General features: G+C 36.3%; 1 protein-coding gene across 1 annotated transcript; it reads left to right on the forward strand.

The window, feature by feature from the left end:
* The first annotated feature begins 8762 nt into the window (after window positions 1–8762).
* LOC113325168 (F-box/kelch-repeat protein At3g06240-like) lies at window positions 8763–10369 on the forward strand. The gene is made up of 2 exons (XM_026573386.1): window positions 8763–9039; window positions 9717–10369. Exons 1-2 carry the CDS (start codon window positions 8763–8765, stop codon window positions 10367–10369), a joined length of 930 nt encoding a protein of 309 aa, XP_026429171.1.
* The last annotated feature ends 6060 nt before the right edge of the window (window positions 10370–16429 follow it).

Consider the following 16429-nt stretch of genomic DNA (forward strand, 5'->3'; position numbering starts at 1 on the left):
GAGATGAAATGAATGATCATGAATGTGCTTACTAGTGTGTCCCTTATGAGTTATAGGCATACCTTCACCATTATCAATTTGAATTTGTTCACCGCCATCATAGGAAGTGGTCTCTTGCAAGTTAGAAGCATTTGGAGTAATATGGTTGTTTGCTCCACTATCTGTAATCCATTCTTCTGTGTTAAAGATGTCAACAGCAGCTAACATTGCACTTAAGTTGGACGGGGGTGGTCTTCCTTTGTAGGATAAATTGAGTCGTTATGTGCAATTTGGTGCCAGATGATCTTCTCTAAGACAGAGTTGACAAGCTTGTTTTACAGGTGGAGTGTAGCCTCTACCAGGATTTGGCCTGTGAAAGGTTGCAGGATTTGGATAACGACCACCACTATAACCTATGCCTCTAAAGTTACCTCTAGAGTTATTATAAGAACCTATATATGCAGGTCTGCCACTATTTTCCATGAAAGCTTTTGTATCAGTCTCAAGTTTAAGTGTAGCTGCTCTTTCATTGACAACAACTTCTTCACTGAGCAGATTGTTGTGCAATTCAATACTAGTAATAGGAGGATTTCGATGTCTCATAGAAGTAGCAAAGGGTATGTAATCAACATTCAAAGCTTTTAGTGTAATCACTACTAATTCCTTGTCAGAAATGACCTCACCAGCAACAACTAATTGATCAGAGAGTGATTTGATTTCATTGATTAAGGTAGATATATGTTTGTTACCTTGAGTGACAGAGAGCAGTTTTGTACGCAATCGAATGTTGTGAGTGGAAGAAGCTCTTGCAAATCTTTCTTCAATGCTGACCCAAAGCTCATGAGAAGTTGTTGCTCTTGAAAAGTAGGGAATGACAGATTCTGAGATGGTGGAGTGAAGCCACATCATAATGGAAGAATCTTCATCAATCCAGTCTGTGTATAGTGAATTTTCAATCCCATTCAGCTGATTCCTTGCATTTGTGTACTGTGGAGGACAAGGGTAGGAACCATCAAGGTATTTCATAAGTTTGTATTTATGAATTACAGGATGCATAAGATGCCTCCAGGTGATGAAGTTGTCCTCCTTGAGTTTAAGATGGACAAAGTTGTTTAACTGATTGAGGGGAATGTTGGAAAAGGAATTGGAGGTAGGATTCTCCATTGTTGATGAGAAAGAAAAATTTCAGATCTGAAATTGCAGATAGATGAACGGGGTGTTGAAGAAATTGAAAACAGATTTCAATGAAGAAGACAGTAAGGGTAATAGATTGAGCAGAATTGAGCAGAAAAGAAGACCCAGATGGATCGAGTGAATCAACCGATCAAAGTTGCTTCTCTGAAATGAAAGGATGTATAAAGGAGAGTCGAGTGACAAACAGATCGGAAGCTTGGATCGATATAGAGTTGAAACTAACTCTAACCTATCTGATACCATATTAACATAGCATCAATAGTAATCTCCATTATCAAATTGTCTCAGAGAAGCTTGAGCTTCATTACAAAGAGAGAGAGAGTTCATTACAGCCAATAAATAAACTTAGATTGAATTCGACAATTGATTTATTCCTAAATTACACGTGTAGACTGAATAGAGAAAATCTCTGGCTGATCATGTGAATAACATGTGAGAACTTTAGAGTGTTATCCTACACTGCTACAAGGCCTATCCTGCACCACTTCAGTTATATCTTGCACTATGACATTATTAGTGCTAATAAACATTTCCCTTAAACCAGGCCAAAATCTCGTATCAACAGAACCTAATAACTATAATTTAAACTCAATACATCAATTTTGAAGGAATACTTACCAGATCCAAAATCCTTTCCAATAATACTTTCCAACAATGATGATCTCTCAGAAATCTACATGATAAATCCGAAATTGTTAAAAAACCAAAAAACTTAAATCAGCCGAACTTGAAATCATCATCAGAAATCGGTTAGACATTGATCGATTGATATTAGATATATTTATCCACCGAGAAAATGAATTCAGGGAGAAAGAGAAAAATGTAAAAAGAAGAAACTAGAAAATACAGGGAAAAAAAACAATTAATATTGATGTCTGGGATGGAAAGACAACACGTGCTAAGAGCACGTGTTACTGTATTCTTAAAAGAACTTGCTAAAATCAAGGCATATTTGATCAAGTACCTGATGCGCTGACTCAATTGAATCAACAAAGAACACTACTGCCAAGATGAATACACTCAAAATCCAAACTCTCATTCTGGTTTGATATTTTACCATTCTTCAAACAACACTGACTCAGAAAGAGTGTTAGTGTGGTTATTCTTCAAAATAATATGAAGAAAGTGTGTGGTTATATAGGCAATCTATCGACCAAAATGAGAGTTTTGGAACTGATTTTCTTAAACTGATTTTGAAAAATGGCAAGAACTTGACCACCACTTTCTTAGTGGTGAAACAACTATGCTATTTTAATGTGAATAATTGATGCATTGTGTGCAAAAGCAGTGAGAACTTAAGAAACACTCTCAAGCAATCAAGCTTTTTTAGCTACGGTTATTCAATAAGTACTTGATATTTGATATTTTTCTCTGAAATAGAAAAGAAGAAACGAATTTTCAACAAGTTTAGCGGTGCTCTGTCTGTAAATTCAGGAATTTGGAAACAAACTATCATCCACTAATGGGATTTTGTTGCAATGGTGGGGTGATAATTTGATGGCAACAGCTAACTATATCATCCACTACTTTGACAAAAGAAAGAAGCCCAGCTGAATCTTAAACTGAAAAAGACTTATAGTTAAAATTAATAATTACTTTGGAAGTGAAAAGTTGAATTCAATTACAATTTCATACTATACGTGACGTTATAGACGATATAGAAAAGAAGAAAGATGAGGATTCCGAGGTTGAAATTCTGGATAATAAATCAGTTAGGTCCGACATGTACATGGATAAACCAGTCCGCGGTCATAGGGGTTTAGGGATATTCCAAAAGAGTTATGGGGTGATTCTAGTAAGTAGCATTGACCATGGTCGATATAGCCCGTGACAGGGTTGGAGAAAATGCTTGAAAAAGCTCACTTCAATTTGGTATTTCAAACTTAATTGATGAAATCGATGCAGAGAATTCAGAGATAGTACGATATGATTTTTACAGCTGACGCCCTGCAGTGGGTCATTCATTATACTGCACTTGACTAAAATACGGCTAAAGTTGTATGGGTATAGTCTGGGGTTATAGTCGTCACTGGAGACGCTCTAAGCCAGAAGATTTACTATACTTGACCGAGCAAGATAAGTTCAACAAGATAGATCAAAACATCAGTATTAGTCCATTAAAAAGTATCTCAAGTCCAAAGAAAATCTAAAAACTTCCATACTAAGTTCAAAAAGTTAAATGCTTAACTAAAAGCTTACAGGCCTTCACTATGCACTTAGACTACAAGAATTCACCATTTATGCTTCACTTGATGCACTCATCATTTTGCCTTCTATGCCTTATATACCCAAAAGTAAAATGCAATGCCAATGTTCAACTCAGCTACTCTGCTCACACTTTTGACGGAAATCACAACTTGGTTGGAGTCCAGGTCATTCAACTTGCGATTTCTCTCCAGGTTGCTCAATTTAATATGGCGCTGAAAGGAAATTCAGGATAAGGTTATGCACATTTTTTATACTAGTAGAATGTCACAATACAAGGGCTCAAAAGTACTGATGACACATACCTGAACAAGACCATGCAACGTCAGCTCGGGCTCATCATCCCCACAGATTCCCATCGGCTGAAAGAGAAGACAAGGTATGTAAACCATATTAGAAGCTTAATGTTGTTTTAGAACTAACTCCGATTTCGGTCAAAAATAGGGGAATAGGCGCCAAAACGCCTAATGCCAAAAGGCCTGAAAAATTCTGGCCTTTTACAACTCAGCAGTCACAAAAGTACAGTAAAAACATACGAAGCTAATTTTATAAAAAAATGGGATTTGGTGGATAACTTCTGATGTCAACATGCGAAGCTAATTTTTTTAAAAGCACCCGAAGAGTACAGTAAAAACATCAAACAAACAACTACTGCATATTAACCAAAAAGTGAAGAACCATTACATCTTGCATAAGTTTCTTGCAAACAGGGTGAATCTCTTTGCTGAGCATTGCTTAAAACATCATTACTTTCTTATCATGAGGTGTCATCTTAAAACATGTTATTGTTTTTAAATGCAGAAACCTCACCTTCTCTTCCATCACTTGCTTCAATATCGAAAGAGCAACTGTTTCGGCTTCTTGAAGGGTCATATCCTAAAAAATAAACCAAAAGTGGTCAGACCATCTCTCTTAAACTAGAAATGAACAATAGAAATTCACTAGTGGATTTACACATTCAAATTCAATGATCTTTATTTGGTTCTATAAATGTCACGCATTTAAGAGAAAAAGTGGAACAAACTATCTATAAAAGGGTTAATTAGCTGCAAAAATTCTAAACTAACATTATCATAGTGGCCACTAGCAAGCTCATTAGCTGATGGTGTTAAACACGTGAAATGAATGAAAGATAAATTTAATTTAATTTGCCTCCTAAGATCAGTCGACACTACTTTAACATTATACTTATAATCCAAGTTACATCAAGGTGCAAATCAAACTCAAACCATTGCTTTGCTTTGGTTTTCATTGATGTTTCTTAAAAAGTCGTAGAAAAGATTAGGGAGTTGGCCACTTTTGGCCCCATGAGCAAGCATACACTCTTGGAATGAAGTAATGAACGAAGTTGTCATTCTGTTGAAGAAAAGAATAAGCTCAAATTAATAAATTATTACGATGAGATTAATTGTTTAATTTTAAGACTCAACAGCGGTGGTAGATTCTTAAGATCTGTGATTCTGTAGAGTTTATTCTCCTCTACGCTAGCTTTTCTGTCTGGCTGAAAACTAAAAATTTCAGGCTTATCACTTTCTTGACCCGGGTACTCTGTGCCTGTGATTCTCAATCTTAGCCAATAGGTCTGTTCAGTCAAAAAATACATCATGCGAATTTGGATACCGTTGCAGTTTTAGCGCAAGTGTCCCGGACACTACTAAAACCCGCGGAAGCGATTTGGAAGATAGTAAAAACTTTGGGGAAGCAGGATAGCAATGCTGTTAATGAGATGGGTACATAAGTAAATAATGCTATTCTGCAAAAATACAAAGAAACCAGGAGAATTAAGGTTGCACGACATGAACTTTATGTATTTGTGTACTTTAGCAGAACTAAGGCTAAGAGCAACCACAGTCACGACCAAATTTGGAGACTAAACCCAAATTTGGTCTCTGTATCAGCCGCAATGGAACGGACTAAAGCTATATTTAGTCCGGATAATTAGGGTTTGAGACCAAAAATGGTCGCCGACCCAGACTAAAATCAGTTATACTGGGACGGGCTTAATATAAGCGTATGAATTCAGACGGGGTTATAGTGAGCGCTTCACACCAGACGTAAGTATAAAGAACGCATGAAATTAGGGCGGATGTATAAAGAGCGTATGAGTGAGGCGTATTTATAACCACCGCCGGACAAAACGGAGATAATACGTACGCCCCACAGCAGGCGTAATTAGAATGTACGTCCCAGTGGGGCGCAGTTATAAAAACCGCCTGGTTCGGGCGCATGTATCGTGAGCGCCTGTGTGTAGACGTATCTTTAATGTACGCCTGGTCCGGGCGCATGTATTATGCACGCCTGTGTGAGACGTATCTTTAATGTACGCCTGAATTTTCATAACATGAGATTGCATACCTCACGTTTTTCATGATAACCATGTATTGCATACCTGAATTTTCATGATAACCATGTATTATGTACGCCTAAAATCACGTTTTTTAGATTACATACCTCTATTAGAAAACTTGTTTCTTTCACGGAAACATAGATTAATCTTCATAACATGAGATTGCAGCTGAATTTTTGCCCTAGAATTTTTCTTAGGTTTCGTCGTCTTTTTTGTTCTTGTTCTGTGAAAAGAGGAGGAGAAGAGGAGATAATCAGACGGACTTGCCCTTTAACGTATATTTCTAGACGCACTTTACATTGACGCCCCACCCAGACGGACATTCCATAAACGCCCCACTCAGACGGACTTTCCATAAACGCCCCACATAGACGGACCTTTCATCTCCGCCCCACTCAGACGCACCTTCTGTGTCCGTCCGATGCAGACGCAATTTATATCTCCGTATGTATCAGACGCACATACCGTCTCCGTCTACTGGGACGCATTTTCCATCGCCGTCTAATGCCAGGCGTGAATTAAAACTGCGCCTCAATCAGGCGCACGTAATACATCCGTTTCACTGAGACGCATGTTAAAAAGACGCCCACCAAGAAACGTTAGTATAAATTCCGTCTGGCTTCAAGCGGATGTATAAGTTACGCCTCACCAAATTTTGGTCGTCACCCACTGCGCTTGAACACCGAGAATACCAAACTTTTTTGGTTTTTAGTCTGGAATTTGGTATTTGGTCTGTCTCGTGACTGTGGTTGCTCTAAGGGAATTGAGGCTATACTATATGATCAAACCAATATGATTAACGAATACGAGTATACGACAAGTCATGAAAGAGATCAACCACTACGAAAGAGAAACAACCACTGTATAAGAAGACATCCATTTGAATTCAAGGTTTTCACACCTCTACCGTGACTTGACCTTTAACCTAGAGTAACACTTGAGTTCACAATGTTGCATTTTTCGAGCCTTGGTCCTCGTCTTGGATCCTTTTGCTCAATCGATACTCGATAATTATAATTAAATAAAAATATAACAAACTACGCCCGAACCCAGTCAAACAAAGTAATATATGAAAATAATACTAACTTTTTTGTGATTTGTGACTAAGAAAACGAACAGCTGATAAATCACGTCATTTGCTCTCATCTCTATCTATTTACTTCAGTTAGCCGTAGGCAGGTTTTGTACAGTTTACATGTATACAAAATCTGAAACCTACCAATACTTGTTTTGAAGACCTGTCTACTTCTAACCATCATTATCAGCCAATTCAGCACTTGTAATGGATGCGAATCTGGTATATTTTCATATAACAACCAGATTTGGTTTTCAACTTCTAAAGGAGTTGAGCCATCGGGATTGTGTTTCTCCAAGATAATTAATGCGTGCATGATCATCTGAATCATAAAATAAAATAAAATACAGAAAATTATTAACATTATTCAGAAAACAATATATATATTTATTTTATTTTAAAAAAAAAAAGAAAAAAAAAGAGAAAAAAATAAAATTTTAATAAGATTACCGTATTATAATCTGTCACATGTGGTGGTACTTCTTGTCCTTGTTCCTCTAATCGTGCTAGGAACGTTTTGTGCAGTTTAGTTGTATACAGAATCATATACCTATCCATTGTTGGTTTGAAAACTTGTTTACTTGTAACCATTATTTTCAGCCAATTCTCCACTTGTGATGGGTGACATTGTGGTAACTTACTATATAACAACTCGATTTGAGCTAAAATTTGATAGAAACCTGCGCCATGGCGAAATCTTGGCTCTAAGACGATCAATGCGTGCAGGATCATCTGAATCATATAACGAAAAAAAAGAAAGAAAAGATTATTATATAGAATATTATATTATATTAATAGAAGATAAATGAAAATAATGAAAAGGGAAATAGCAAAATTACCATGTTATAATCTATAAAATTTGGTAGTTGTGTAGGCTGTGGTTGTCCTTGTCCTGATTGATCTGCCATCTGAACAAATAATGGAAAAGAGAAAAAAATGAGTGATAAAGAACGCACAGGAAGGGAAGGCTTGTGATGAGAATTCGAGAAGGACTTGTTAACGCTCCCCAAAATTGCTATATTGTTTTATTAAGTCCCATGAAATTCTGGGACAAGCCTTATACCTAAATTATTTCCCGCTCCCTAAGTAAAATACTTTTAATCTTTATACCAAGATTCTTTCAGTATCGACTTAATATCAATCAAACTGAGCAAAACAAACAATTATCCTAAGGATTAGAATGGAATAATATATTGATAGGTCGTAACCATGAAGAAGTGAGACAAAAGCATCTACCTGTTCCTCTCCTCAATTATCTTCTCAGAAGATTTTCCTCCCTCCCTCCTCATAAATTAGCTCCCTCTATTTCTAACCTTTCGCTGATAAATACAACCCTAGGATTAAATGATATTAATATTAGCCCCCCTCCCGCCGTTTCGGCTTATTGGCTAGGTTATCCATGAGGCCCGCTGGTAGGCTAGCACAACAACCTGTTCAATTAATGTAGTAGTACGTTGTTGGAGCTTAGCTTGTTAGGTTTCCAGCTCTGGGATTTGTTTCTTGACAGGCAAAGGTTCTGCTTATCAGTTGACTCTTCAGAATTTTATCCAGGTATGTGGATTACCTCCTTCTTATTGTGTCGATGATACTGCCCCCTTCCATGCACTCTCTGGCAGTCACTTATTTTGATGCAGTTAAGAAGCAAATCCCAGACCAATTTTCTATGTCTGCAAGAGATACCATTTTGTGGCAGTGTAACCGTGTTAAGCATGCTCAGGATTATTTATTGGCTGTCCCCATTAGTGGGCTTAATCAATGCCTCGGGTCTAGACAGTTCAGAGCTGTACTTTGCTATCGCCTTGGCATCCCACTTTTTGTTGAGAATGGCTTATGCTCTAGCTGTAACAAATCTATGGATATTTTTGGGGACCATGCGCTTCATCGTGCTAAAGATAGTGGAAGTAAGTTTCGACATGATCTTTTTATCGAGATGTTGTAGTTGATATTTGTTACAAAGCTAACATGCCTGCGTGCAAGGAAGTCTCTCTTGGTATGGTGTCAGATGATGGCAAGGACTTGAGGCCTACTGATATCCTTGTTCTCAACTGGGAGAATGGTCAAGATGTTTGCATGGCTGTCAAAGGTGTCTCGCCCTTCACTGGTGAACACATTCGTTCTTTTGTCCCAGATAAAGCTATTTCTAAGGCGGTTTTGCGCAAGCAAGCTAAAAATTTGGAAAAGTATGCTTCACTTGGATATGGTTTGGGTGTCTTAGCGTTTTCTACTCTTGGGGAACTTGGTGAAGATACTTTGTGTTTTTTCAAGCGCCTGAAGAATTGTATTGTTAATAACGATGCTAGTAGTGGTTTTGGTAATTTTATTTTTCATAAATTAGGCATTGCTATTCAAAGAGGTGTTGGAACCCAGCTTGTTGCTAAGTTACCAACTAAAGGCTTTGTATAAGTTCTGTTACAAACTGTTTTTATTTACTAGTAATCCAATATATCATTTAACCCTGATACTTTTGCTAATAATATAGAAAAAGCTTAGAAATTCGTATATTTATAGGATAAAATCTTTCTCCAGTCCAGCTGCCGGTTGTCCGGATTCTCAAATGATATCCTTCTAAATATAAATGTAATAAATCCTTTTTACATTCTAACCCTAACCTCCTGCTATATGACTATAATACACACCATTTTGATCCTCCTACTCTCATGGAACCCTAGCTAGGAATAAGAAAGAGAAGTGAACAGAAGAAAATGTTGAGGCTACTGCCGGAAGAGATTCAGGTATATATTCTTTTAAAGTTACCTGCAAAAGATATTTTAAGTTGTAGGCGTGTATGCAAACTTTTGTGCGAACTTCTTTGTAACCCTAAATTTATTAAGGATCATCTCCTTTACCACAAAAGAAACCCTAGGCTTATGCTTATAACTCTCGAACATTTGAAAGATCCTATTTGTCATTCAATAGATTACGCTTCAATATCATCATCGTCATCGTCATCATCATTGTCTACAAGAACTGTTACATGTGATGGAGCTATTCGAATGGATGGTTACGATTTCCAGCGTGAGTGGAGCAATGGTAGTCAAGTAGTGGGATCTTGTAATGGTGTGATTTGCATATGCGTATCAAATTACAGATTTTGTCTTTGGAACCCTTCAACTTGTGAGCATAAGCTAGCATTATGCGGCCGTGTGCTGGCTGGAGAAGGAGAATTGAGAGTGAGGTATGGGTTTGGTTACGACTGCCACCTTGACGATTACATATTGTTAAGAATTGTGGCCAATCTGACCAGCCGTGATTATTCTCAAGTTGAGGTTTATACATTAGGATCCGACTCTTGGAAAATTATCGAAAGCATAAACCAGTACTATTTTCTTTCAAGTAACTGGTCTGTTTGGCTTTTAAATGGAGCTTTTCATTGGCCAGGATCTATCAAATCAACAAGTTCAAAAGTTATAGTCTCTTTTAATATCAGCAACCAGAGATTTGTGGATTTCTTATATCCAAAAGAAGTTACTAATCATAAATTTGACCATCTGGGGCTCCTGGAAGACCGTCTGTGTTTGGTTGTTTATGATGATTATTATAACAAAAACCTTCGATTGATGTCGGGTTAATGCAAGATTATGGAGTGAGAGAATCTTGGACTAAACACTTCAGCTTTAAATCTTGGGATATGGATAATTGTTCCTTGAAGGTGCTATGGTCTTTTACAAACGGTGAATTCTTGATAGATGGTGGCTATAATAAACTTTTGTACGACCCCAAGAATAATTTAACAAAAGTTCTGAAAATCCTCGGTTTTGATATGGCATCAAGTCTACCGCTGAGTTATGTAGAGAGTTTAGTATCAATTAAAGGTACTTTCGCACGGGAAGGGTTTGGTAATTACATCAAGAAGAAAGAAAGAGTACGGGAAGGAAATGCAAATGAAGTCACGAAGAAACAAAGAATACATAAAGGCAATGCAAATGAAGTCACGAAGAAGCAAAGAGTACGGAAAGGGAATGCAAATGAAGTCACCAAGAACAAAAGACGAAAGTAAAAATGTAGTACTATTTATGTTATTCGGTTTCATTTTATTTTTTTATGATATTTTAATTATCAACTTTTTTTTTATTGAAATTTTAAATAAAATTGAACTTTGACATGAACTCGTAATACTAGCAAGGAAGCCTACCAGGGGATTTATTACACTGACTGTTTCTCCAGTCGATTCATGAATTCTTTCGCTTATGATTTGAATCTCAAACCCATTTGAAGAGTAAATATAACTACGTTGAGAATGTAATAAGATAACAAGACAAACAAATTAAAGGAATAAACAGAAATTAAGACATAAAAACTATGTAATTCGATAGGAGAATAGTCTAACTAGTAACAGTTGGAATGATTGTTTGCTGTAGTGCTACCGCGATTCGTGTATCCGGTATGTAGTAATAACAGTCCAGTAGAGTCGGAGATGAACGAAGTATTTCGTATTGTCTAGTTTTAATATTGTAGGTCATTTCGCATGCATGATAATGATGCTCATGATGGCAATCCATGATCACAACATTTGGATCCACTGGATTGAAAGCTATGAAGGAATACTCTTTTTTTGTTCGTTGTGTTGGTATTACATATATGTGATCCTCTATTTTAGTATCTTTGCACACCAAGTTCCTAGTCCATCCGTTACTGTAGCAGCCATTTTGGAACACCCAGACACTGACAGTGCTTGCTTCTCCAACTTTCTCAATTTGGTCATAATAGAGAAGCCCTTTTGACTCTCCAAGACATTGTTGCTCAAACTTAACCCTGTTACTCCCCTCAGGCAAGTCAAATAGCCTGCATTGACCACCACCACCGTTTTGGCAGTAGGCAATCATTCGATATCCTCTACCATCTATCCAATACCATGTTCCACTATGGTAATTAACTATGTGGAGGTGTGATGTTGCGCGGATGCGGTTATAACATGATCTTGGGTCAAGGTAGTTATTTATATGCATCTCGTGAGAACATGTAACTTGATGAGTACTCCATTCACCGGTATCAGATGAGAAACTCTGGAGATTAAAACTGCGACATATACAAGAATCTTCGATATGTATTAACTTATACGTTCTCGTAGAAGATTGGTAAAAAAACCCATTAATACCCTTTGTTTCAATATTTGGTGTAGGCCGAGGGAGGGAGACAAACTGTCTAGTGAATGGATTGCAGATGAAATAATCTCGAGAGCCATATTCCTTTGATGAATAAAGAAGTAAACCATAACTTGAAGCCAAAGGGAATACGCCCCTTATTTCTTGTTTGGGCATGTAAGAATCTAAAAACTCGAAAGAAAAACCTGGTTGGCTAAATATAAGTTCATGATGAAGTTGAGTAGACATAGTTACAAAGAATGTAGGCTTATGAATGGAATCATCGAATGAGTAATCCATGAAATTAAAATGATGTCGGTTAACCAGTGACCATGGGATGCTACCATCACAACTTTTCATAACATACTTGTTAACGAAAGATGGGTCTGACAAAAGTGATAAACATGATTTCGAAACACACTTGAACTTGTATATTGATTTTAAAGGAAGACGAAGAAAAATCTCGAACAAAACATCTTCCGTTAAATCTACTTGATGCTCTTGTTCATGTTGTGGTGGATGTGGCTTGATGGACGATGATAATTCATACAAAGAGCTACGCATCTTCATTCACTGCTTACTCTTTTTGTTAATCAGTTTTTTTTGGGAAGATTAGGTTAGTTTTTTTGTTTTTTTTTTTAATCTGTTTTTCTGGGAAGAATTGGGTTCGGTTTTTATCTACGTGCCATAAACCAACTATATCATACTGCCCGATAGTGCCCCTGACGGCCCCTCTATATTTGTAGAATTTCCGAAGTTTCCTATGATGTTTCTTATAATAAAGACTAGCAGGGAGCACGTACTTCGGGCACAAGATATTGAATTTCTGAAGTTTCCTATAATTTAAGACCAACGGGGCTAACCCTAGATGGTTAAGTTTTGCCTTCCTATTTTTCGTATTTTGAGGGAAAGAAATTTCTTGGTGGTTTTATATTTTTATTGATCTAGTAAATTTGTTTTTTTATCGATAAAGAATCTGATGTCTGCGAGTTTCGAACTCAGGTCATTGGTGTCATTACCTAGTAATTTTATTACCATTGACAAAAGTTCTAGGTGTTAGCTCTCAAAAGTAATAAAATCACAAGGTTGTTCACACTTTTAGAGGCACACGGGAAGATGATCATCCTCACCAAATTTTTTATATCAGGGCAACTGTTCGTACCATGAGTGAAAATGCCACAATATTGAACCAGATTGCTTTTGAACCACCATTTTGCCATCATACAAGTTTATCATCCGGCCAACTGACATAGCTACCACTAGTACATTTTTTCATCAAGTTGATGACCGGTTAATGGTCAAAGTCAAATACAGGCATCGGTCAAAGTCAATGACCGGTCAGTGGTCAAGGACAAATTTCAGTCATCCGTCAAAGTCCGGTCAATCTTTGATCAACCGTCAATGCCATGTTGGCAGTTGTCCAGTTTACAGCCAAGTTTATGCTCATGTTGTCAGCCAGCCTCCATCCATGGTGCCCTCCGTCCAGTCTCCAGTCAAGGCAACTGTTTGTACCATTAGTGGAAATGCCACAATATTGAACCAGATTTCTTTTGAACCACCATTTTGGAATACGGTCAAGGAAAATGTTTGCACATAATCACATGGTGCTGAAGATATGGGGTAATGGCATGGATGATAACATTTAATCCGTCATAATTTTTCTTTGTTGCAAGAATCTCGGCAGCATCATATTCACCAATGTCCTTTGGAACTGTTACATCGCCTTCTGCAACAACTAGAGTATCATAGCCATTAACTACACGAACTCATGATTAAAAATCACGCGTTGTAAGAAAAGCATGCATAGCAATTTTCCGCCATAAGTATAGAAATACATCATATATATGGCTGACCTTATGACATGACTGTCTACAAATTCAGACAATTAATCTTTCACTGACTTATGCATTAATAGTTTTATACTCGTTACCTGCATGTAGATTGGCTAATTAATCTGATACATCTCTTATACATTCATGTGAATACATCTTAACAATTGATAATTCAGTATCCAATTCCGAATAATAATAAGAAACACAACCAGATGCCATCCCATTGTGGACTACAATGGTAACCTAGTAGGGTGATAATAGCACAGAATGAGATGAGTTTGAAACTGATGCAGGGCGGAAGAGTTGAATAGTATTAAATCCAAAACAACATGTTTCCGAGATACCACTCTCAAATAAAACACTAATTTTCATTAATCAAAATCTTCTCCTCTAATATCAAAATATGGAGCTCTTTATGTAGATAACTCCTTATCAATTAATAACCAAATATTTTATTTAATTATTAAAAATACTTACTATCTTATCTACTGGATATTTTCTAAACTAATAAAATACTAAAATAAATACTATTAGATACTTCTAAAAGTTACCTAAATAATAAAAGAGAAAATATCTTAATTAATTAAATATTATTTTCTAAATAATAATAATAAATCAAAGAAAAATAACAATAAACGAGTATATTCACTTTCCCTAAATACTCCACCATTCTCCCCTTCTCAAAAAAAATTTTCCCTCGAATTTTGCCAGTATTTGTAGTTGGGTAAATAATTCTTCGATGAAAATTCTTATAATCCTTCAACTTAAATAATATTGACATAATTACTATTGAACCGGAAAATACCTGCGCATCGAAATAGTTAAGTTGATGTCGTTGATCCACCTGATTACATACTGCTTCAAGAGAATATGGACCAACATAACAAGAATATAACATGATCTCATCATCAGGGTAATCATCATAGACCGGTGGTGAGTTCCAATCCACGATAACTTCATATTCTTTAGTTCGAGAGAAAGAAAAAATATCATCAAACCTTTTGATTTCAAGCTTTAATCCGGACTCCAAAGAATCTCGCGGATCATGTGCAACTCCTTGAAATCCTTTCTCCTTGTCGCCAAAGAGATTTTTGTTTTCATCACCGGTCACTTCCTCCACTCGTTGTAGGCTAGGACCATGATGGGGCTCTTGCTGATGATGCATTTCAGCCAATAGGAGGGTGAACGCCTTAACCTTCCGTTCTAGATCATCTACTACCACTTGCTCTTTCTCATCGCTGAGAGCGGCTCTTCGAACAACACCATAATTTCTTCCTCGAAACATGATGCATGAGCGTTTCCTGTCTCTGAACCAACTGATGCAGGGCGGAAGTGTTGAATAAAATTAAAATCTAATACCACATATTTCCGAGATACCACTCTCAAGGAAAATACTACTTTTCAATTAATCAAAATCTTCTCCTCTAATATGAAAACATGGAGCTCTTTATATAGATAACTTCCAGACAAATAAACAAAATACTTATTCCTTAAAATAAGAGATTTCTAAACTAATATATAAAATTCCTAAATAAACAATTATATTTCTAAAATATTATTAATAAATGAAAACATCTTAATTAATTACAATATATCTTTCTAGATAATTAAAATATATTAAATAATAATGAAAATATCCAAGCATATTTTCATCCCATGAATACTCCACCAAATGGTGGAGTATTTAGAGAAAGTGAATATACTCGTTTATTGTTATTTTTCTTTGATTTATTATTATTATTTAGCAAATAATATTTAATTAATTAAGATATTTTCTCTTTTATTATTTAGGTAACTTTTAGAAGTATCTAATAGTATTTATTTTAGTATTTTATTAGTTTAGAAAATATCCATTAGATAAGATAGTAAGTATTTTTAATAATTAAATAAAATATTTGGTTATTAATTGATAAGGAGTTATCTATATAAAGAGGTCCATGTTTTGATATTAGAGGAGAATATTTTGATTAATGAAAATTAGTGTTTTATTTGAGAGTGGTATCTCGGAAACATGTTGTTTTGGATTTAATACTATTCAACGCTTCCGCCCTGCATTAGTTGGTATCAGAGGCAGGCAACGCTCCTGCATCATGTTTCGAGGAAGAAATTATGATGTTGTTCGAAGAGCCTCTCTCAGCGATGAGAAAGAGAAAGCGGTAATAGATGATCTAGAACGGAAGGTTAAGGCGCTCACCCTCCAATTGGCTGAAATGCATCATCAGCAAGAGCCCCATCATGGTCCTAGCCTACAGCGAGTGGAGGAAGTGACCGGTGATGAACAAAAAAACTTCCTTGGCGACAAGGAAGAAGGATTTCAAGGAGTTGCACATGATCCACGAGATTCGTTGGAGTCCGGATTAAAGCTTGAAATCCCAAGGTTTGATGGAATTTTTTCTTTTTCTGTGGTTGAGAAAAATAATGTTTCCGTGGATTGGAATCTACCACCAATTTATGATATTTATCCTGATGATGAGATCATATTATGTTCTAGTTATGTTGATTCATACTCTCTAAAAGCTTTATGTAGTCAGGTGGATCAACGACATCAACTTCACATTTTCAAAGCGCAAATATTTTTGATTCCAATAGCAATTATGCCAAGATTATTTAAGTCGACGGATTATAAATATTTTCATGGACGAATTATTTATACAAGAACTAATACTGGCAAAATTCGAGGGCGAATTTTTTCTGAGAAGGGGAGAATGGTGGAATA

Source organism: Papaver somniferum, chromosome 11 (genome assembly GCF_003573695.1).
Source record: "Papaver somniferum cultivar HN1 chromosome 11, ASM357369v1, whole genome shotgun sequence".
Lineage (NCBI taxonomy): Eukaryota > Viridiplantae > Streptophyta > Magnoliopsida > Ranunculales > Papaveraceae > Papaver > Papaver somniferum.